Raw genomic sequence first — 24,861 nt, forward strand, 5'->3', positions numbered from 1 at the left:
CTGGAACGGACGGAAGCTTGCTCAGGAAGGCCCTGCGCTGGCCTGGGGGACAGGGTAGCAGGTGTTGTCCCTCGTAGAAGGCAGGGACTGGACCCAGGATCAGTTTATCTTTCCCTCTCCAGGCGTGCTGATGGACCATACATTCAGGAAGACCTGGAGAGTCACCAGCTTGTAGGTACCACAAACAGCAGACCACGGCTAGGGGTGTTGCTGCCCACAGGGCTCCTACACGTCTGGGACGAAAACCAGAAAATCAGCCTCATCCAAATGGAAAATGAACGGGGCGGTGTGGGGGGGCACACAAACAGGAATACAAAAAAATGACTGATTACAGTTTCTTAGCAAGAAACAGAATTTTACTATCCTTTATTCCTGGAAAGTTGACTTTTCTAACCAAGTTTTTTTTTCCTATTAAACCAAGCTTGTCTTCCAGAGAAAAACCCAATATATCCAAAATAGATGATGATAGCGTGTTTATACATCACTGATTTGAGTTTGCTAGTATTTTGTTTAGCACTTTTGCTGCTGCTCAACAAGAAAATTCACTTGTTACTTCATTTTCTCACGCTGTGCTTGTCACATCTTGGTTAAGGTTATGTGTGGATCTATGTGAGACCAGAACTGTTTGTAATTTTCTAAAACTTTATTTATTTAAAAGGCAGAACATCAGAAAGAGAGCAAGAGACGCAAAGACAGAGACAAAGAGACACGGAGAGAGAAATCTCCCATTCAGTAGTTCACTCCCCAAATGGCTGTAAGCCAGGAGCCAGGAACTCCATCTGGGTCTCCCACGTGAGTGGCAGGAGCCCAGGCACCTGGGCCATCTTCCGCTGCTTTCTCAGGTGCATCAGCAGAGAGCTGGATTAGAAGTGGAGCAGCCAAGACTCAACCAGAGATCCAATATGGGATGCCATCATACTTAACCCAGTAAGGCGAACACTGGCCTCTTACCATTCACTTTCTATTCTTGGAATGAGTGACAAACTCAGCCCCTTGTTTCTGTTTTCTAATCTATGCATTGTTGGGACTTGCTGAGTTGCTGGGACAGAAATAGTTAACTTCACACCTGGCAAATCAAGTCCCAATTAGGAACAATTCTGAAGATGTCACAGTGCAATTTTATGGCCTAAGATGCTGCTGGCGCTGGCGCTGGCTCTTACGGCCGCCCACCTGTCCCAACTGTCCGGAACATCCCGGGCTGATAGGGGCCTACATCATAAATTGCTGACTTCAACAAACACCTGTCGAGGGGCCATCCTGCCTGGCCGGGCCCAAATTGCCATTGTGGACGTGGGTCTTTGCATATACACATGGCCCTTTCTCAGGCCAGGGGTATAAAAGGACAACTGCCCATCACCTCAGGGCCTGACCTTGTCCAAGTGTACTTTGTACCTGTCTTTGGTTTTCTCTGCTATCCTGTTGTTTTCAACACAACTTTCCTGTCTCAACCATTTGCCTCTTTGCCTTATTGGGGCCTAAAACACTGAGAATCTAACATATGTAAAAGCTGTCAAATTTCCTCCAACCGCTACTGGAGTTGCATTTTCAAATCATACTGGGCTAATCTTTCAAATTTGTGTAATTTGGGGCTGGCGCAGTGGCGCAGCGGGTTAACGCCCTGGCCTAAAGTGCCGGCATCCCATATGGGCGCCAGTTCAAGACCCGGCTGCTCCACTTCCAAACCAGCTCTCTGCTGTGGCCTGTGAAAGCAGCGGCAGATGGCCCAAGGGCCCCTGAACCCGCATGGGAGACCTGGAGGAAGCTCTTAGCTTTGGACTGGCGCAGCCCTGGCCATTGTAGCCAATTGGGAGTCAACCAGTGGATAGTTAAGCCGCCACCTGCTGTGCTAGCAACCCATAGGTAAGCTGGTTCAAGTCCCAGCTGCTCCACTTCCAGTCCAGCTCCTTGTAAATGTGCCCGGGAAAAGCAGTGGAAGATGCCCCAAGTTCTTGGGTCTCTACCACCTACGTGAAGCTCCGGGCTCCTGGCTCTGACCTGGCTCAGCCCTGGCAGTTGCAGCCATTTGGAGTGAACCAGTGGATAGAAATCTCTCTCTCGGTCTCCTCTCTCTCTCTCTCTCTCTCTCTGTAATTCTGCCTTTCAAATAAATAAAAAGGAAACAAAATTTCTGTAATTTAATCTTTGATTCATGGGCTATTTTAGAGTACGGCATTGTGCTTAATTTACATGTCAACATGACTGGGTTGAGGGACACCCAGATACGAGTAAAGCATTACTTCAGGGTGCTTCTGGAAGAGATGAACGTTTGAGTCTCTGGACTGCGTAAGGAAGACCTGCCCTCAGCCAAGACGGGCAGGCACTGCCCAGTCAGCTGGAAGGACCAGTCGGGGTAAAAGCCAGGGGAAAGGCACATCTGCTGTCTCCTCTGGAGCTGAGACACCATCTTTTCCTCCCTTTGCACATCAGAACTGCAGGGTCCCTGGCTCTGAGCCCCAGGACCTGCCGCAGGAGATCCCTGGCTCTCCCAGGCTGGGCCACATCACTGCCTGTCCTGGGCCTCAGTGTGCAGCCGGCACCCCCGGGGCTGGCCAGCCTCCACAGTCGCGAGCCCATTCCCATAAGAAAACCCCTCGTGTTGCTGCAGCAGTCCTGGCGTCAACTTTGCAGGAGCAGCGCCAGGAAGAGCCTGCAGCTAGCGTCGCTCAGGTCTGTGCAGCGTCCCCCAGAGTCTGGCGGAGTCTTCTCTTTCACAGGAACAGCGAAGCGCCTGCGTTACACTCCCTGTGCTGCAGCTCTCCTCTCTGTTGAGTTGTTTTTTTAAAGATTTATTTATTTGAAAGGCAGAGTTACAGAGAGGCAGAGGCAGAGGGAGGGAGAGGTCTTCCATCCGCTGGTTCACTCCTCAGATGACCACAACGGCTGGAGTTGAGTGATCTGAAGCCAGGAGCCGGAGCTTCTTCCAGGTCCCCCACACGGGTTCTGCTGGGTTTTGAGTGCTGCAGTCTACTGGGTCACAGTTTCTCTTTTCTGCTTGGTCTCGTGACCATGAAGAACGAGGCAGACAGACAAGCAAGGAGTGAGCAAAGCGGGAGAAAGCTCTCCAGCAGCCGGGCGGCCTGGCCTGCCCTGCCCGGGGTGCCTGTCCAGACGGCTGTCTGCCCCAGGCTGCTGCCCGAGAGGCCGGGCTGGCCTTCTGTGTATTTCTAAAGAATGAAGTTCTCCCTGGCTCGTCAGGGTGCACACTGGCAAGGTATTCTAGGGACCGGATGAGGGAACTGACACTGGAGCGGTCTGCTCTGCACATTCACGCAGTGTTCAAATAGGCCCTTTCGCAGTGTAATAACAAATGAACGCTTCATCCTGTATTTTCCTCTCCTCTGCCCCAGCCTCAGGACAGTTACATCGTGTGTGTTTTTCCTTTCCCTCCCAGCACCCCTGCAGTCCTCATCGGTCTGTCTCTCTCCATCACCACGTACAACAAAGGACCCCCTGGCTTCACAGCAAGTATCCCAGGCTCCCTAACACATCAACAGCCCATAATAGTCACCTGCCTCCCTGTTAGTAACTTGCAATTCCATGATGGCTATCCTTCCAGGGTCCTTCAAAACACTGCACAGGAGTGGCTGTGGCTAATTTCGTTAACTGTGGTCTACACAGGTCACAGAGCCCCTCAGCCTGACTGCAGAGTTCCATTCAGCTCCGCATGCTGTAGGGACCAAAGACCCCTGACGGCCTCTCTGCAGCCATCTTTGAACATGCGACGTGCGTCAAGCCAGGATTTCCCACGGCGCATGCTCAGCACAAGGCTGCCGGCGTCTCCGCAGCCATCTTTGAACGTGTGACATGCGTGAAGCCAGGATTGCCACGGCGCATGCTCAGAGCGCACCTCTGCCGGTGTCTCTGCAGCCATCTTTGAACGTGTGACACGCGTGAAGCCAGGATTTCCCACGGCGCATGCTCAGAGCACACCGCTGCCGGCGTCTCCGCAGCCATCTTTGAACGTGTGACATGCGTGAAGCCAGGATTTGCCATGGCGCATGCTCAGAAGACTCCCCCAAGACCTCTGCTCTTTGCTCACTACGTCTGCCGCCTGTTCCACCCATTTCGGCCGCAACTGCCCTAACTCAGAAACTCCCAAGCCCATTTTCTACGAGGGGAGCTTGGCCTGGACCCGGGCATGGCTTGCCTGGTTCTCCTGCAGGCCTATGGTTAATAATGAATGCTCTCGTTCTCAGAAAGGAAATCCAGTGTCTTCAAACAGTACACGGTGGGTGGGTGGGGCAGCTGTCCCACACCCTCTGTAGCTCGCTCTCCCTACCCCTCCATTGTTTCTCTGGAGACCGCTGAAAAATAACAACCTTCCTCACTTCCCATCATATGGCATTTTGGTAGTATTACTGAGTCATTGCACTGTATTCAGAAAGCATGGTCTGTGTTATTTTAATCCTCTCAAATGTGCTGAGATTTGTTTTATGGCCTATACATGATAAATTTTATAAACGTTGCATGTGTATTTGAAAAGATGTCCATTTATGTCAAACTAATTAACTGGGTGTTTAAACCTTACAGATCCTTACTCTTTGTTTTTTTGGTGAGTTTTTGGCCTACTTGTTCAAGGTGTCAATTTCTGCTTTATATATTTTTATTTTTGAAAGGCAGAGAACAAGCGAGCCAGAGCAAGGAAATAGCCTGGGATGGAGCCAGGGTTGAATCCAGGAGCCAGGAACTCAGTCCAGGTCTCACAAGTGGATGGTGTGAGTTCAAACACTGGAGCCATCACCACTCTTTATATATAATATTATATCAATAATAATTTTGAATTCAAGTTATTTCTATGTAAATTATGATAAAAGCACATATCACATATGGGCCATACTTATTTTTATTTAATTGAACAATCTTATTTTTCCTTGGAATAATTTTTTGTTTTTGTATTTTCACTTGTTTAGTTTTTTGGTTTTTTTAAGATTTATTTTTTATTTATTTGAAAGACAGAGTTACAGAGAGAGGTAGAGACAGAGAGAGGTCTTCCATCTGCTGGTTCACTCCCCAGATGGCCGCAATGGCCGGAGCTGCACTGATCCGAAGCCAGGAGCCAGGAGCTTCTTCCAGGTCTTCCATGCGGGCGCAGGGGCCCAAGCACTTGGGCCACCTTCTACTGCTTTCCCAGGCCATAGCAGAGAGCTGGATCAGAAGAGGAACAGCCAGGACTAGAATTGGCAACCCATATGGTGCTTCAGGCCAGGGCATTAACCCACTGCACCACAGTGCCAGCCCCCACTTGTTTAGTTTCCTATGCACTATGAGTTCAGTCTCAAATCCTCAGCCAGCCATGTAAATCCTCTCCCAGTAATTCAGGGTGCACAGATGGCCCATGAAGTGAAATCCAATGATGATCATTGGAACTGGTGCAGATAGGAGCAGGCCAGAAGCTCCAGGAGAAATCAGCAGAGAGATCTGTCCTTCCTTCCCTCTTGCTAAGTCTGCCTTTCAAATAAATAATAATAAAAAAATTTTTTTAAAGAAACACACCCTTCAGTTTGGAGGAAAATGTCACAGACTAATTTGGCTGATGACTTCTTTCCCTCTGCTTGCTTCGTTTGCTCCTTCTAGAATTCTAGAATTCTATTCTGTACTCCGAGTGGTAGAAATCCTGCATCAGCCTCTAATTTTTCTCCTCTTTTCCTTCCTTGATTCTATTTGTCTTTTTTACTATTCTTTCTGGAGAATATTCTTCTCTTTGTTTTTCGTTGTTTTTATTGAGCTTATCATTTACACCATATTTTCCCCAGAGTTACAAAAAATGATCATGCCATCCCGCTCTGCTTTCGTGGATGCGGTATTTTCTTCTGTGATTCAGAACACATTAGCGGGAGATGCCCTGAGGGGCCTCCCGTGCCAGGTTCCCTTTCGTCACCTTTTCTACTTGTTTTAGTGTCTGCCTCCATTCCCAGCGTGTGCGGTGTTCTCTGGTTGTTTGCCCCTTTCAGCCACAGCCTCTATTCCAGCTCTAAGAATGGTTCTCTATTACATTTATATATTTATATTTATATTTATGTATCCATTCACTTACTGATTTGAAAGGCAGAGTGTCAGACAGACAGGAAGATACACACACACGCGCGCGCACACACACACACACACACATACACACACAATCTTCCATCTACTGGTTCAATCTCCAAACAGCTACGACAGCTAGGACTGGGCCAGGTTGAAGCCAGGAACAAGGAACTAATCCAGGTCTCTGAAGTGGGCGGCGGGGGCCCAAGCACCTGGGCCATCACCTGCTGCCTTCCGAGGTACGTGAGAAGAAGCTGTATCAGAAATGGAGCAGCCGGGACTTGAACTGGTATTTCAATATGGGATGCTGCTGCTGCACACAGCAGCTTATCCTGCTGCACCACAACACTGGCCCTGGTTCCCCGTTCTTAAAACTATGGTAGCCAGTCGGGCCCAAACACTGGTCACGCTCACGCAAGACTGGTGGGGAAGTTATCAGACAGGAACTAGGCAAAGTTATCAGACCAAATACGTTTTTCACAAGCCTGCCTCCTCCCTTCCTCAGGTTTCTTCCACAATCCCAATTCTCTCTCATTCTAACTCATCAGAGCCAATTCAAGTAAAAATCTGATCATTTTATTAGTACTCTGTATGAATGACAAATAAGGCTACACAAGTACACCGTGAGGCCGGCCAGCAGGGCCGGGGTCTGCGGGCCCTCAGACCCAGGTGGAATGTCCTTCACAGGCAGGCTGCCAGCCGTGGCTGGAAATCCCGTCTCCAGACCCACTGGCGTCTCCCCACTGATAGCTTCCTGTGCTGCCTGTGTGACCTTGCAGACTGCAATCACACCCAGGGGGTGCACTCTCACCCAGAGCGGGCAGGGGAAGGGGCTGGGCCCTGGGGAGAGCCGCACCGGCTCCAGGAGACCCTGGCTGTCTTGTGGGACCTTGTGGCTTTAAATCACACCCAGGGGGTGCACCCTCACCCAGAGCGGGCAGGGGAAGGGCTGGGCCCCTGGGGAGAGCCGCACCGGCTCCAGGAGACCCTGGCTGTCTTGTGGGACCTTGTGGCTTTAAATCACACCTCCAGGTGGGTGCACCCTCACCCAGAGCTGGCAGGGGAAGGGGCTGAGCCCCTAGGGAGAGTCCATCCGGCTCCAGGAGACCCTGGTTGTCTTGTGGGACCTTGCAGTTTTAAATCATGCCTTCAAGTTAGCTGCAATCATCCCCCCAGAGCTAGCAGAGGAGGGGGCTGAGCCCCTAAGGAGACAGTAGGTCTCCAGGAGACCCCCGCTATCTCTCTTGAGCCCCAAGCCAATCAACATACATATGTAAACCCGTGTCCACTGGGAACCCCCCAGTAGGATGACCAAAGCCAGTGTCCCACTCGGGCACTCCGCCCCCTCTCCTCTCACCACTTTCTCTGCCATGTACCCATCAGATAAAAGTCTCTGCCTCTTTGCAAATTGTTTCCTGGCCTTTTATTCCTAATCTGAGCTGAGACTCGCTCCGGCAACTGCCCCCCTCAATGACCGGAAACACACTTCCTGGGAGAAATCACAGGAGGAAAGTCTGAGAGTGTAACCTAATCAGCATCAAAGCAAGTCAGAGAAAGGCGTGAGGAATTAGACGTCCCCCTGAACGGAGGCAGACCTCTCACTCCACTCTTGTGACGACAGGGCAGCAGCACCTCCGGGTCTCAGACCAGGTCACACTGCTGTCCTTGATGGCTCACTGTCCCCTGGGGATTTTCCTCTACTCATCCCTGCAACTGCTCCCAGGCCATCACGAAGCAGAGCTGCCTTCCCTTCGACACTGTGGTCCAAGAACAGATGCCTGGTCCTCTTTAACCCCAGACACAGCAAAGTGGCAGCATCACAAAAGACTTGGCCGGCGCCGCGGCTCACTAGGCTAATCCTCCGCCTTGCGGCGCCGGCACACCGGGTTCTAGTCCCGGTCGGGGTGCCGGATTCTGTCCCGATTGCCCCTCTTCCAGGCCAGCTCTCTGCTGTGGCCAGGGAGTGCAGCGGAGGATGGCCCAAGTGCTTGGGCCCTGCACCCCATGGGAGACCAGGAGAAGCACCTGGCTCCTGCCTTCGGATCAGCGCGGTGCGCCGGCCGCGGCGGCCATTGGAGGGTGACCCAATGGCAAAGGAAGACCTTTCTGTCTCTCTCTCTCACTGTCCACTCTGCCTGTCCAAAAAAAAAAAAAAAAAAAGACTTTTAACATCTAAGGGGAAAATAACAGAGAACTGGCATGGAACCAGGTCATCGAGAGGATCAGAAGTGACCACCCCCATCCCCAGGTCCCAGCACTCAGGGACGAGACGGGTCAGTGGGATCCTCCCTCTAACAGCAAGAGACGCCCTGCTCTGCTGGCTTCAGGTCTTCCTGACAGAAGCTGCGGTTGGGTGCACTGCGGACTCGCTCTGACCCACAACTTCTGTTAGTTCTGCTCTCCTTGAAGACCATTCATCAGCACTGAAATTGAAGAGATATTTTTAAAGTTCATTTTAAAATCCATTTCATGAGACTGTGTGCGATCGTGCAAACAAAGACGATCAACAAACACGGGGCTCCTGGTACCACCTGGCAACACTTGGCTCAGGCTGGGCGTGGCTGTGCCTCTGCGCTAGGCGCACGCCCTCCAGGTTTCTGCAGTTTCCATGTGGGCAGCTGTGGCCTCCCTGCACTCAGGAAGCACTGGCCACCACTGCTTACGAGCTGCACTTCCGAGCCTCGGGTCAGTCCCACTCTCCCCCAGGTGACGGACTAGGAAAAATGCTCCAGCAATCAACACGCTCCCCTTCAGGAGAGACCCCGTCCACCCCAGGGCTGTGGCCTTGGGGACCTAAGCACGTGTCACATTCCTGCAGGACGTGCACATTCACAGGGCGGTGGCTATGTTAGGAGGCCGGGCTACAGCCAGTGCCGGCCAGCAGCATGTTTGACAACGGAGGACATCTTACCTCACTGGCTTACCGGCTGCTGGGAGAAGATGTTAGCATTCCCCTCCCTGAGGTTCTGGGTTTAGTTACAGTTGTCAAACGACAGAGATACATGAAAGGAAAAATCCTCTGATGTGTGCTATGGCTTGAAAGCTTTGTCTCTCCCTCCCTAAATTCCTGTTGAAATCCCAGCACGCCAAGACAATGGTATTGGGGGTAGGGATATTTGGGAAGTGATTAGAGTCTAAGCACGAGGCCCTCATGAACGGGATTAGTGCATGGAAGGCCAGCTGCTCCCTCCACCCAGCAGGAAGGCTCCATCCAAGGGCCCTCACAGACACTGCCTCGCCAGCACCCTGGCCTTGGGACCCCAGCCTCTGGAGTGATGAGAAACAGATTCCTGTTGTTTGTAAGCCACTCGGCCTGTAGTGTTATATCACAGCAGCCTAAACAGACTAAGACACAACACGATATTAACTAAGTAAAGAGCACAGAACAAAAGGTAAAGTGTTAAAAAAAAATTCTGGCCAGCGCTGCGGCTCAATAGGCTAATCCTCTGCTTGCGGCGCCGGCACACTGGGTTCTAGTCCTGGTTGGGGCTCCAGATTCTGTCCCGGTTGCTCCTCTTGCAGTCCAGCTCTCTGCTGTGGCCAGGGAGGTCAGTGGAGGATGGCCCAAGTGCTTGGGCCCTGCACCCCATGGGAGACCGGGAGAGTCACCTGGCTCCTGGCTTCGAATTGGCACAGCACACCAGCTGCAGCAGCCATTAGGGAAGTGAAGCAATGGAAAAGGAAGACCTTTCTCTCTGTCTCTTTCTCTCTAACTCTGCCTGTCAAAAAAAAAAAAAAATTCTAAATACCTCAGGTTTTGGGATTAAATCATCTCGACAAGGGAGACAGGTAACAGAATTTACTCTGCAGAAGTCCAGGGTGCATTTTCACATCTAAATGTCTGAATTGAAATCTGTTACAGGAAAAATAAACTCTCTGAGAAACTCAGGTGGAGTCCCAGGCTCCTGCTTCTGCCTGTCCCAGCGCAGCCACTGCGGCTATTTGCCCACTGAACCGGCAGATGGAAAATCTCTGTCGTCTCTGTCTCTGCAGCTCTGCCTTTCAAATAAATAAATAAAACTTTCTTAAAAAACCAGAGTCCAAGGCTTGTCAGGAGAGAAAAAGGAGGAGAGAAGCCAGCAGTGTGAATTAGGAGAAAGACAACTCAAGAGACAAAGCGTTCCAGCCACACCAGGCCACACCAGCTTCATGACCTACACATGCTGCGTCACACCAGCTCCATGACCCGAGCCACACCACATCACGCTAGGTCTGTGACCCGAGCCACACCACGCCATGCCAGCTCTGTGACCTGAGCCACACCATGACACGCCAGCTCTGTCACCCGAGCCACACCACACCATGCCAGCTCTGTGACCTGAGCCATGCCACACCATGCCAGCTCTGTGACCTAAGCCATGCCACACCACGCCAGCTCTGTGACCTGAGCCATGCCACACCATGCCATGCCAGCTCTGTGACCTGAGCCACGCCACACCACGCCAGCTCTGTGACCTGAGCCATGCCACACCATGCCATGCCAGCTCTGTGACCTGAGCCACGCCACACCACGCCAGCTCTGTGACCTGAGCCACGCCACACCACGCCAGCTCTGTGACCTGAGCCACGCCACACCACGCCAGCTCTGTGACCTGAGCCACGCCACACCACGCCAGCTCTGTGACCTGAGCCACGCCACACCACGCCAGCTCTGTGACCTGAGCCACGCCACACCACGCCAGCTCTGTGACCTGAGCCATGCCACACCACGCCAGCTCTGTGACCTGAGCCATGCCACACCACGCCAGCTCTGTGACCTGAGCCATGCCACACCACGCCAGCTCTGTGACCTGAGCCATGCCACACCACGCCAGCTCTGTGACCTGAGCCACGCCACACCACGCCAGCTCTGTGACCTGAGCCACGCCACACCACGCCAGCTCTGTGACCTGAGCCATGTGACTGAGTCCTCTGGGTCTCCATTTCCTCATTACATGACCAGAGAATGAAGCTCAGTGACATCTTAGACCGTCTGGGTATAATCGTGTAACTCAAGGGCAACATTTTATCCAAATAGACCAGATCTTCAGCTGGAAGAGCAAATAAATGCTATAAATACTGAGAGGAATGTGACAGTAATTTTTTTTGTGTGTTAAAATTTATTTCTAACCGACATTTATGCATCTATACAATGACTGTTAAGTAAATACACAAGATTACATTCTCCTTCAGCTAAAAGCAAAAACGTTAGCTTTTTGTAGCTGGTAGACTTAATAAAGCAAATAGCAAACATAACAGAATTCTTCCCAAACAGCCACATAAATTGAACTGGTTCAGTCAATAACGGATGCCCTTCACTCCACTTCTCCAGTGGATCTGCAGTGGTCTTGCAAGAGGTAAAAAGGAAGCAGAACGCGTCTCAGCCCTTGTGGCTGCAACAGCAGCTCTGGAAGCAACAGTGGGCAAGCCGCAGTCTGGCCAAACCAAGCGCCCTGTGTGAGCGCGCGGAGCCTTCGTCCCAGCAAGGAATCGCGGCTCCACGGACAACTGTCTGAACCTGTGCCACGCTGTACCAGTGCCTCTGAAGCCGGAGCGGCTTCGGCATCTCACATACACGCGCCCCGAACGACTGCTTCAGTCAAATCACGCCCTGGAGAGAAGACGGCGGTAACCGCTGAGTCACGTGTTCTCCAGAGCCGCCGTGAGCACGGGAATCCTGACACCCTTCCTGCCGGGAGCACCACCTGGGCTCTCGTGAATGATGACAAAAACGAAGTGATTAGTACAGCTAAATCATCAACTCAAAAGGACACCAAGTCGTGCAAGACACACGGATGAACGACAAAATTAGCAAGCAAGATGGAAACAGCTTGTACATTGGAGCCATCATTTTACAAGAACGTATACCACCACAGAACACCACGTTGAGTTACATGAGGTGATGTCTTCAAAGAAAACCTGCAGAAATACCTGAGAATCTCAGAAGTTTTTAAAAAGGAATATACGAACTTCTGCTCTTCTATTGCCCTTTCGACGTCCCTGTCTGCAGTGGGGCAGACTGAAGAGACCCAGTGTGCCACAAACAGAAAGCCACCTCCTAAGGACAGAACTCAGAGTCCATGCCAGCGGCCGAAGTGCAAACACACTCAGCACAGACGTTTTCATTCTCACAAGCAAGCACCACACATGGCACCTCCCCATCCACATGAGGTCATCTTAACACCAGGCTCAACGCCCTGAGAGCCCACAGCGCCTCGAGTCACCCACGAGCACAGGGACCGGTGCACTCCTGTCCTCCTGTCTCATTCTCTCTTTGGGAAGACCACCTGGTCCTTCCTCGTGGCACACACAGCCTCACAGGCCAAATCGAAGCAGATCTTCTATTTTACTGCGTCACATTTCCCTGGGTTGGGAAAAGGACAGTGTTTTGTTTTCGCCGATGCTGCCGTGCTGCGGGCTATCAGTCTCAGGGTTCTATTAAGGATGCTGTCATCTCGGATCCTGAATCACATCTGAGGTCTGTGGGCAAGACGTGCCACATGGAAGCAATCGCTGGGTGCTGAGGACTGCCCCCTGCTGGCGTGGTGGCACTGCGGCACTGCCTCCTGTGCAGGCTCGGCTGAGGCCTCTCTCTCTCTCTCTCCTCTCTCTCTCTCTCTCTCTCTCTCTCTCTCAGCCATTCCAACGGCCGGTCCAGAAAATATGTCCCCTGCCATCCTGAGGATCCGGGCAGGCTTACATCCATACGTTCCGTGACCCCCACAGGCTCTGTGAGTCACGACAGCAGAGCAGTCAACAACCCAGGAATACGCACCAGAACAGAAACGTTTATGCTTGCAAAGGGACCCTTGGACAGGGCGCTTCTGAATCGTCTCCACCAAAGCCCTAAGGCACACGGGAGTGAGCGGAGCCCTGAGAAGGCGGGAGTCAGCGCCGAGGCAGAGCCCTCTGGTGTCTCCTGACCCGCCTAGAAAATCTCTTCCAGTGCCAGCTGCACTCCATGTATGTCAGACATACCTCAATACGACCTTCACAAATAACCTGCCAAGTTCTACCACGTTCCTTCCAAATAATGAATTAAACTGTTGTTCAAGGAGGTGAGCCATGTTCACCGCCATGCTATGCACTCCCAATGTCCACATAACTCTTTACGAAGCCCAAGGATGTTTAATGTAGCTATGGGTGAAATAATTTTCTGACAAACTCTTCAGCTCAGCGCCGTCTGGGTGTGTTTCCTCACTGCTATGCCACGTCCTGCCAGCTCTTCCCAGTTCCCGGAATCACTGGGCTCTATTTCATCCAAGACTGGTTTCGGACAAGCACCTCCCGTTCCCATCTCCTTCAGCACAATGGTTTGCTTCGTACAGTTTCTGTCCAATCACAGCCGTATAACCCTGTGCTTGCACTGCTACATGTTTTGTCTTGATCCATGTACTTCCACAAACTTCATGAGCGTAATTCCCTACGTGTGTATCACATCTACTACTACAAGATGAGCCACTGCAAAACCTCAGGGACCGCAACAGCAACACTTCACCATTTCTCCCGATTCTGGGCCAACCACTGAGGCTGTGCTCGGGTGGGCAGGCTCTGGCTCGGCCTCTCGGGGGTCCCTAAGGGGACTGGAGTCACGGGCCAGCCTAGCTGGGCTGGAGGGACGAAGGTGTCCACGCATCCTCCTGTGGGACGAAGGTGTCCACACACCCTCCTGTGGCTGGGCCTCCTGCTTTCTCTCCACTCGCCTGTCAGGTCCAGATTTTACTCCCAGAGTGAAGAGCCTGCAGAGGCCTTGGAAGCCCAGGCTCTAGACCTTGCACCGCTTCACTCTTGCAGCCTGCGTTGGTGCAGGAAACCACAGACTCCCCTGGAGTCAAGGTGGGAGGAAGACTCTCCACAGTGAAAACTGCAAACCACAGGGCCACGCCCTCCCCTCTCCCACGCAAGTCACGCTGAAGGCACCCCGCAGACATCAGCTAAAATGAACTCGATGTTTGGGAGCCTTGCATTCATCCAGCTTGAAACTATAACCTCAGGCGAAGAATAGATTTGAAGGAAAAACTAATCTTGACAAAATCGATCTGCGACTCATAACTTGGACTCATTTTCTGTTTTAAAATTGCCCAGATCCAAACACACATTTTTCATTTCAAAGAAACATCTGTGCCTCAAAGAAAGGGGTCCTTACTTTGAAGGCTGACAGTAAATCAACAAATAGTTGCTATACCTGAGACTAGGTGCTGTGGATAAAGAAAGCTCTGTTCCCTGAGAGAGAGATATTCATGACTGATCACCCACCCACCGCCGGCTCCGTGTCGGGCCCTGTGCCATCCTCCCCAGACCATCCAACAGAGGAGACAACATACAAGCGGGAACTATGACACAGCATGACTCATGATCACCGTGGCGGGGATGCGTGTATGTTAAAATGCTCATGGAAAATGGAGCTAACAGACAAGCTTATGTGGTGCAAAAAACAAACAAAAAACCCACAAAAAGCCTTGAAATTCATGATACAGGGGACCTTCCAAAAATTCATGCAAAATGCATATTATGTAAAACCTACACAGGAATTTCAGGTTTTTCTGGCAGCAAAGCAAACTGCTCTTCTAATTCATTTTCCACAAGCTTTAAAAGTTCCCTTGTTTATGCATAGGATGTCATGAAAATACATAAATACATAAAATACATGCCAATTTATTTTTTCAAAAGATTTTTTTTATTTGAAAGGCAGAGTTACAGAAAGACACACACACACACACACACACACACACACACGGGGTGGGGAGGAGGGAGGGAAAGAGGGAGGGAGAGAGAGAGAGAGAGAGAGAATGAACTTCCTTTCTCTGGTTCACTCCCCAAATGGCTGAAATGATCCAGGACTGGGCCAGGACACAGCTAGGAGCCAGGAGCTTCTTCCAGGATTCCCACGTGGGTGCAAGGGCCCAAAATTTGGGCCATCTTCCACTTATTTCCCAGGTGCATTAGCAAGGAGGTAAATCAGAAGTAGAGCAGCTGGGCCGGCGCCGCGGCTCTCTAGGCTAATCCTCTGCCTAGCGGCGCCAGCACACCGGGTTCTAGTCCTGGTTGGGGTGCCGGATTCTGTCCCGGTTGCCCCTCTTCCAGTCCAGCTCTCTGCTGTGGCCAGGGAGTGCAGTGGAGGATGGCCCAGGTGCTTGGGCCCTGCACCCCATGGGAGACCAGGAAAAGCACCTGGCTCCTGGCTCCTGCCATCAGATCAGCGTGGTGCGCTGGCTGCAGCGCGCTGGCCGCGGCGGCCATTGGAGGGTGAACCAACGGCAAAGGAAGACCTTTCTCTCTGTCTGTCTCTCTCACTGTCCACTCTGCCTGTCAAAAAAAAAAAAAAAAAAAAAAGTAGAGCAGCTGGGACTCAAACCAGCACCCAAATGGGATGCCAGTGTCACAGGAGGCAGCTTTACTCCCTATGTCACAATGCCGGCCCCACTGATTTATTTGTTTAAAAGATTTATTTATTTACTTATTTCAGAAGTAGAGCTACAGACAGAGAGAGGAAGAGACAGATAGAAAGGTCTTCCATCCGCTGTTTCACTCCCAAAACAGCCGCATCAGCTAGATTCAAAGCCAGGAGCCAGGAGCTTCCTCCAGGTCTCCTGCACTTGGGCCATTTCTACTGATCTCCCAGGCCATAGCAGAGAGCTAGATTAGAAGAGGAGCAGCCAGGATTTGAACCAGCACACATATGAGGTGCTGGCGCCGCAGGCAGTGGCTCTACTCACTATGCCACGAGCTGGTCCACTGATTTACTTTTTTTTATTTTTAGATTTTTATTTATTCATTATTTGAAATGCATAGTTACAGAGAGGCAGAGGCAGCGAAAGAGGGAGAGAGAAAGAGGGAGAGAAGGAGAGAGAGGGAGAGAGGGAGAGAGGTAGGGGGAGAGAGTCTTCCATCCGCTGGTTCACTCCCCAAATGGCCACAACGGCCAGAGCTGGGCTGATCCGAAGCCAGGAGCTAGGAGATTCTTCTGGCGCTGGTGCAGGGGCCCAAGGACTTGGGCCATCTTCTACTGCTTTCCCAGGCCACAGCAGAGAGCTGGAGTGGAAGTGGAACAGCCGGTCTTGAACCAGCGCAGATTTACCCGCTATGCCACAGAGCCGGCCCCATCCAATCTACTTTTAAAAGCCTACAATTTGGTTGTGTAACAGACATGCATGAGTGTCCTCGTCACTCAGCACATGCACACCCATGTCAGGACTGCACAGCACACAGACACTGCACAGGACACACAGACACTGCACAGGACACACACAGACACTGCACAGCACACACAGACACTGCACAGCACACACAGACACTGCACAGGACACACACAGACACTGCACAGGACAGGAGACACTGCACAGGACACACAGACACTGCACAGGACACACACAGACACTGCACAGGACACACAGACACTGCACAGCACACACAGACACACTGCACAGCACACAGACACTGCACAGGACACAGACACTGCACAGCACACACAGACACTGCACAGGACACAGACACTGCACACACACAGACACTGCACAGGACACACAGACACTGCACAGGACACACAGACAGTGCACAGGACAGGAGACACACTGCATAAATGGAAGAGAAAGAAATGGACAAAGTTAACCAGAGAACTGACCAAGTCTACCCAAACTGAACCTAAAGAACAGATTATCTATGAAGAGTAGCTTCGTGGTAACTCAGTGTGCAACCACAGAGTGTGCAATGGCACTCACTGACTTAGACTTTAGGGGTAGGAGCTTGGTGTGGAGGGTTACAACGTTGCTTGGGATGCCTGCATCCCACATAGGAGTGCTGGTTCAGTCCTGGCTGCGATGATTCTGATCCAGCTTCCTGTCAATGTGCCTGGGTAGGCTCTGGGTGATGACCGTTGTGAGCATTTCAGGAGTAAGTCAGCAGATGGAAGTTCTGTGTGTGCGTGCGTGCGTGCGTGTGTCTCCCTCTCTGTCACCCTGCCTTTAAATGATAAATGAATCATTTCAAAAAAGGCTTTCAGAAGCCTATGCTAACTCCCCATTAAGACACAGAATAAATTAAACAAACACACTCTTTACTCTACAACATACAGCATCCAGTATGTAAAACAACCACAAAACAAAACAAATAAAAACCATGCAAACTTCCTGAGAGCTTCAACTGGTGCTGAAAACCACTGTGACTTCAGTGTGGTCTGATGCTGGGGGGCGGCACCTGTACCCTCGAATCTCTCTCTCGGCTGATTTTATTTAGAAGGCTCTGTGTTGAGTATCAGTTCTTCACCGAGAGCCCACGCTGGACTTGAACCACAGCTGATTTTTAGTTTTCCAGCCAGCACCCTACACACAAGGCCAGCTCAGTTGACTCAATTTAACCTGTTTCAAGGGCTTAGAAAAATATATACAGGGCCGGCGCTGTGGCATCGCCAGTAAAGGTGCCGCCTGCAGTGCCGGCATCTCATATGGGTGCCGGTTCAAGTCTCGGCTGTCCTACTTCCAATCCAGCTCTCTGCTGTGGCCTGGGAAAGCAGTGGAGGCTGGCCTAAGCACTTGGGCCCCTGTATTTGCGTGGGAAGACCCAGAGGAAGCTCCTGGTTCCTGGCTTTGGATCGGCCGAGCTCCAGCCACTGCAGCCAGGTGGGGAGTGAACCAGCAGATTCTGTCTATCCTCCTCTCTCTGTGTAACTCTGACTTTCAAATAAATAAATCTTTTTAAAATATATATGCACAGAAAAAAAAAACTAACAATAGGTAAGATTAACATTCATCATGGAAAACTAGGGTACATCGGGACCAGATGAGATTTGTGTAGGTTAAGTGATTGTGCTTTTAATTTTTTAAACCAAGTTCCTGAGCCAAACTTCGGGAGGCTGCTGCTTTGTTCCTTTAAAGCCGCCCAGGAATCAGAATTCCCCCTCACCCTTCCTCTCTAAGGCCTGTGGGGTTTGGCATCCGTCCTGCCTAAAACATATGTTCTTTGATCTCAATTTCTACTCTGAGTTGCTATCAAGGCAAACTTTTCCTGCTGTCAGTGTTTCCAAGAAACGTCAGCACTTTATTGGTTCCTTGAGGACCACAGGGGCACGATCGGAGCTGTCGTGCAGGCTGACGCAACAGGTGGGATCCACTTCAAGGAGTCTTTGAAGATACGGGGACTGGAAACTATGCCCAGCATTCTAATCTCGGCATAAATTAACTCTCGCTGTCCTAATGAGCGGGTTTTAATGTCTGCTGCATTAAACAACAAGGTTTTCAAACCACAGGGATTTGGTCCAAGTATGTTCCTGGGCCCACTGAGACCTGACCAAATGGAAAGAACAAAGCGAAGACAGCAGTGCCCCGAAGCTCTGCAGAGCACTGAGCTGCGAAGCCCAGGAGGTGGCTGCCTTCAGGGAGCTGTGCCCACTCAGCGGTCACCAGCCCACCGCACCTCCGTGTCACAGCATTCGCACACCTGTCTGCTAGACAGCAAGTCTTGTGGAAGGCCGACAGTGGGGTTGAAAGCAAAAACCTTTTTCTTAAAGCAGCGTGTTTCGACACAGGCTCTGCCACAGCTGCGAACACACGCAAATCCCCACTGCCATGACTGCTTCTTTCCAATCCCGAGTCTTTATCAACCACAAAGAAAAGCCTGAGTTTCCAAGTGAAATTTACAAATAATTATCACGAATGCACATTTGTTTTCCCCAGGAGTTGGACAGCATACAGAAAACCTGCTGTAGGGGCCCGGAACTGTGGCACAGTGAGTAAAGCCGCTGCCTGCAGTGCCGGTATCCCATATGGGCGCCAGTCCGAATCCCAACCGCTCCACTTCCAATCCAGCTCTCTGCTAGGGCCTGGGAAAGCGGTAGAAGGTGGCCCAAGTCCTTGGGTCCCTGCACCCGCGTGGGAGACCTGGAAGAAGCCCCTGGCTTTGGATCAGTGCAGCTTTGGTCATTTGGCCATCTAGGGAGTGAACCAGCAGATGGAAGACATCGCTTTCTCTCTCTCTCTGTCACTCTGCCTTTCAAATAAATAAATCTTTAAAAAATAACGTACAGGTGTGCGGCATGGCGCTGCCAAGGGGACGGGCTTCGGCTAACAGGACTGGCTGTCAGCGCCTGCTCCGGGCTTGGCCCATGTATCTCATCCCCGGGGGAGGCCTCTGGATGGCAGTGTGCTTTTCAGGTTACATCTCAGTCAGCAAAACGGAGCGCTCCAAGCGTAAACTGCAGGGACTCAGATACACCTCCTGCAAGAGGGACGTCTGAGTGAGATCCGCGCGGGGCTGGCTCTGGGCCTTAGAGCCCCAGCCTCCGCCTCTGTGCAAGGAGGCGGCCGGCAAGGACTAGAGATGATACAGACCCACAGTAACCAACAGCTGAACACCCACTGCGCACAGGCACCGCGTGGGGACTTCACAGGTGATGGTGCTGTGTGAGATCCTTCCCACGGCCGAAGGGTGCTTGTGACTACTCCGCCTTTGGAGTAAGAAAACCAGAGCTCAGAGTAATCAGGACCCTCGCCCAAGTCCTTGGCAACTCCAGGACCCTCACCCAAGTCCATGGCAACTCCAGGACCCTCGCCCAAGTCCATGGCAACTCCAGGACCCTCACCCAAGTCCGTGGCAACTCCAGGACCCTCGCCCAAGTCCGTGGCAACTCCAGGACCCTCGCCCAAGTCCGTGGCAACTCCAGGACCCTCGCCCAAGTCCATGGCAACTCCAGGACCCTCGCCCAAGTCCGTGGCAACTCCGTGGTGAGCCTGGACTTTTCTCTGCAACACTCCAGGTGCCCAGCAAATTGTCTTGTGCCCAGCAGATATTACTAACCTCTCGCTGTTTCTATTACTGCTACTGCTGTAACTATTTATACAGCTGATGTCTGAATGACACGAGAATGTGACACTATCATTTTGAAGATGACTTACTATAACGGCTATAAAAATCTGTCACGACCCAGCCGTTCAGGTATTTCTGAGTACAGAATGCAGGGCCAAGGAGCAGCTCTGAGAGCAGAGCTTGAGAATGAGTGGTAGGGAACTCTACCCATTCCGTCCTTCCCCCGAGATTCGGGAGTGGCACTAGCACACTAAGGCTCAGAGAAGCAGTGCAATGCACAAAGCTATTAACCTGGTTTAACCCAGAGCCTTCAAAAGTTTTGACAAAGGAATTCTTTCTTCACGTGGTATCTATGACCACCCCTTAGAATCTCTATGGAGAACTCTTGGGGAAAATGGAGTCACTGACACCCGCCTGCCAGGCGGAGCTCGTCCTGCCTGGACAAAAGCTTCGGCCCCGGCCAGCTCTGCTCCTGGGCCTGGACGTGCTGTGAGCGTCGGGGCCAGCACTGAAGTTCTTCCGACCAGGCCCACACAAGCTCAGTTTCCACAGGGCTTTTCTCCACCCTGGACCCTCGGCCTCATCTCAGCTCTCCCCAGAGACCAGCATCCTCTGCACTTTCCTTGCCTTCTCAAGTTCTCTAGCTGTCTTTTAACCCTTGCTGTTAGTCTGTCGTGTGCTTGCGTATCTGCAATTAAACTGCACGTGCCTCAGGTCTGGAACTGTACGCTGGGCTTCTGTGCATCCCTCAAAGGCATCCACACAGGGCACTGCTCATCCGTGCATTCGATCAGCATCCAACAAACACCTGAGTATCGCCTCCTGCCAAGCACCGATCTAAGCGACGGGAAAGAGCCGTGGACAATCGCAGTCACCAGCGCTCAAGCAGAGCTTCCGTGTGCAGAGGGGGAGAGGGAAGAGAGGTGCCAGCAGGTACCCGATGCAGCGCCAGGTAAGGCAGGGGCAGGGAGCAGCGAGGGAGTGGATGAGGGCCGGCTGGTGCAGCCAGGGAGGGCCTCTCCGAGGAGGGGACACTGAGGTGGAACCAAGTCACAGGAAAGAGCCGGCCAACCAGGGAGAAGGTTGGAAAGAAGACGGTTCTAGGCCAAGGGACAGAGCCAGGGCTGCAGCTGGTGGACGCTGCCATGTGGGGGGAGTAGCAGGAAGGCTGGAGTGGCTGGAACGTGCCCGTAAGGCAGGGCAGTCACTCTGAGATCCTCTTGGAGGGCTGGGGCTGGGCCAGGCTGTGGCCAGGAAGCTCGACTTCATTTTCAGGGGATCCGGAAGCTGCGGTGTCTTGGCATGAGAACAGCCTCAGCGAGTCCATGATCTCAGGAGACCCTCTGACTGCAGGGCAGGGGAGGCAGTGCTGAGGCCCAGAGGGACGCAGGAGGCCGCCTACAGCCATGGGCGTGGGCGAGCTGACACTGATGTGGACGGGGCCGACCCTGGGTACATCATGGCAAAACAGACAACAAGACACAGCGGCGAGGGCCAACAGGCAGATGGGATACTTCAGGGACAGCGACTTTTCCTAGACGGGGATGTCTGGAAAAATTCTTTTTGATGGTGTTAAGGGTGAGAGGTCTCTAAAACATGCAGGACTGTGTGCAACCTTCCCTGATCTGAGCTCACGGGAAAGCAAGGGGGTCCGCGTAGGTACGTGTGCACGGGGAAGTCCCCTGTATAAGAGCAGCATCTGAAACCACAGGACCACAGGCAGTCGTCTGCAACACAACCTCTCAGCATCCCGGACTTTGCACGTGATATGGAGAAGAGCAGAAAAGAAAAGGCTGAGCAAGGGAAGCGGAACCCCGGGAGCACGAGGTGCGGCCACAGCGAGCGTCTGCTGGGTCCAATGCCAGAGATCCGGACGTGGACAGAAAAGGAGCTGTGGGAGCGGCCAGCAGGGAGGTGATGGGGCAGGGCCAGCAGGGAGGTGAGGACGAGGCGGCAGGGGCGTGTTCAAGACAACAGGAGGGGTGAGGGCTGAGACGCACGCAGTGTGGACACTGCTGCGGGGCAGTTGTGGGAGCCACACCGGCCGAGAGGGCTTCCCTGACCCCAGGACGGGAGGTCCTAGATTTCTCTGAACAGACACAGGAGGACAGAGAGGAGAGAGCAGCAACCCACCACTTGTAGCTGTGTCTGACTCTCCTGAGACTCGGGCAAGTGGGGGAACGGGGGAGAGGTCCCACAGGCCACCTGGGACCACCCACCCTCCTCAGTCACTTCCCAGGCGTTTAACATTTTACATGGACACACAGATTCCAAACACATTCACAGCTTACTGTAGTGACGGTAGGCCCACTTAACCCTCAGACGTGTGTGTGTGTGCACACTTAAGGATTTACGTAAGAAATCATGTTCTTGCTAGGAAAATTAGAAAATGTGACTTAGCAAATGGAATTCCATGCCATCTTTCATTTCATAGACGTCTTCTGAGCGTCCCGGCTGAGTCACGCGACCACATGTGCACAGGGCAGGGTGTGGGACGGGAGACAGCGAGACAAGCAGCAAGCACACCAAATGCAAACAGGAATTATTTCTGCACAGAGAGGTTAGGACAGATTTTTATGGTGTTCAGCCTGTCTTTCCCCCTTGTTTTTGCTTAAAGAATAGATTATTTTCTGAAAAATGTAATTTCAAGTGTTTCTACATATCATGCTGTGAGCACAGGCATTCCCAGACATCTGACTCACCGCTGACGTGGGATCCATGACAGCAAAAAGACCTAAAGGACAGGTGGACGCATTCATTGCTTAGTTTCTCAATAATAATGCACCAGAGGATTCTACAGCCAGGAGTCATGCTCAGGGTGTGTGTGAGTGCACGCGTGTGTGTGTGCATGTGTGTGTGTGTGCACGCGTGTGTGCTGTGCGGCACTGCCTCATTACCCAGACCAATCAGTATGTATGTAAAACAAACAACGGAAAATGACTCCTTCCTGCCCCAGTCCACCCAGCAGAGAAGGGAAGCAGAAGCGATGCGTGAAACACTCCCGAGGGCAGCAGCTGTCCCTGCAGCACACGTAGGAAGTCCAGAAGCTTCCCCTGTTGGTGTGTTCACGCTACCCCACAAGATGCCTCTTTACTTCTATATTCAGAATTTCAAAACATGTTCACTGAGGACTCCAACGCGTACAAACAGCCCACGTGCCCCAGCCGGCCTCAACAACGGTCGACATAAGGACTCCCTTTCCACGTGCTGACCTCGCACCAGCAGGCTGTAACACAAATGGAAAACTCTCTTCCCAGAAACACTGTTTGACGTTGAATAAAACAGCAATGGCTTCTAAGCACCTGGCGGCTCACAGGAAGAGGTCCCATCGGCTCCCGCCGGCCCCACCCACCTGCCCTTCCCAGCTAACGGCTACCGAGGCTCTGTGCCGTAGAAACACAAGAACCAACAGCAAGCCAGCGCGAAGCTGTGGGACAGAGCGGAGAGAAGTGGCGGGCGCACACAGTGGACAACGTGCCAGGAAGGCAGCCCCGGGCTGAGCCAGTGCAGGGTCGGTGTGGTGCAGTCCCATAGCCACCCGGTCGGACCTACCCAAGCTGTGGTCGCTGCCTGTGGGCCAGGAAGCGATGCGGTCCCTCAGCTGCTGCTTGCCACAGGAGCTGTCTGATTTCACAGAAAGGTCGACTTCCTCTCTCCTGATTTCTCGAGCGAGTTGCATGCGGCACCGTGCAAAATCCTGAAAGGAGATCTTCCCGCCCTCCTGGGCGCCCAGCTGGGTCATGATTTCAGCCACAGACTCCTCCATCTGCAGCTGGCGGCAGGCCATCAGCAGGTCATTTCTACAAGGGGCGGAACCAAGACAGCAGGTTAGGAGACGTGGCTGGGCTACAGACGTGGCGAACGGTAAAAGGGGGCATCTGCTGGGGCCTCACCCATCTGCCCATCCCGATTCATTCCCATTAACGCGGCTCCTCCTAACAGCAATAGTAAGTCAGCCCAAATCGGTCTACACTCATGGCCACCCTCAGCAGCCGCAGGCCGGCCCCGCCTCAGCCTCACTCCAGAACCACACCGGTGGCAGACCTGCTCTGGGCGTTCTCATCGCCTCTCGGGGCAGGTGCACAAAAAACCCATTCACATGCCTCATTCCAGACAGAAACCTGTGCTATCCGGAAGGCCGGGCAAACCTGGGCTCTCTTTTCCTTGCTGTCTGCAGGCCGTCGCTCCCTTCCTTTCTCGTGAAACCCAAGAGCGTAAAGTTCTTTCCCTACACCTGTTGGGGGCAGCACTGCAATCTCCCGGTGAGATGAGCTTTCAGAACACAGAAAGAACACTGCCTCTACGCTTGGCAGGACTCAAAATCGAGTCAATCCGTGAAAAGCAGCCAAGATTTCAGCCAACTTGATGCTCAACTTTCTGGACCAATCAGTTAACTTCAGTACTTCCTGACAATGTCTGCTTTCATGATTCAGGGCTCACCTACTTCTGCTTTTTCCTGAGTTCCACGGAGTATTTTCCACTTTCCCATCAGTTAGTAAGCCCTAACGCTCAGAGCAGGGACCAAGTCCTCCAGAATCACTGGAGTGTAGATGTGCCAAGTGGGAGGGCTGACTTTATTTATTTATTTATTTATTTATTTATTTTTTGACAGGCAGAGTGGACAGTGAGAGAAAGAGACAGAGAGAAAGGTCTTCCTTTGCCGTTGGTTCACCCTCCAATGGCTGCCGCGGCCAGCACACCGCGCTGATCCGATGGCAGGAGCCAGGTGCTTCTCCTGGTCTCCCATGGGGTGCAGGGCCCAAGCACCTGGGCCATCCTCCACTGCACTCCCGGGCCACAGCAGAGAGCTGGCCTGGAATAGGGGCAATCGGGACAGAATCCGGTGCCCCGACTAGAACCCGGTGTGCCGGCACCACAAGGTGGAGGATTAGCCTAGTGAGCCGCAGCACCGGCCCAAGGGAGGGCTGACTTCTCAGATACCTACTTCTATTCCTTTCCGCCCAATTCTTGCTGCTGCTAACAGTTTATTCCAACTCTTCAGAGGAGGAGCAAGCGCACCACCCTACGTACTGGATGACGACGCAGCGACAGACACACAGA

General features: G+C 52.4%; 1 protein-coding gene across 3 annotated transcripts in view; it reads right to left on the reverse strand.

Annotated features, from left to right (window-relative positions):
• The window catches only part of LOC149125987 (uncharacterized), a 171,737-nt gene that overhangs the window by 45,298 nt on the left and 101,578 nt on the right, over positions 1-24,861 (reverse strand). For all 3 annotated transcript variants that reach the window (XM_089334801.1, XM_089334800.1, XM_089334799.1), the window contains exon 2: positions 23,353-23,600. In XM_089334801.1, the coding sequence (XP_089190927.1) occupies positions 23,353-23,600 (248 nt within the window). The remainder of the gene's footprint in view (positions 1-23,352; positions 23,601-24,861) is intronic.

Source organism: Oryctolagus cuniculus, chromosome 6 (genome assembly GCF_051225735.1).
Source record: "Oryctolagus cuniculus isolate XC-2025 breed Fujian yellow rabbit chromosome 6, ASM5122573v1, whole genome shotgun sequence".
NCBI lineage: Eukaryota > Metazoa > Chordata > Mammalia > Lagomorpha > Leporidae > Oryctolagus > Oryctolagus cuniculus.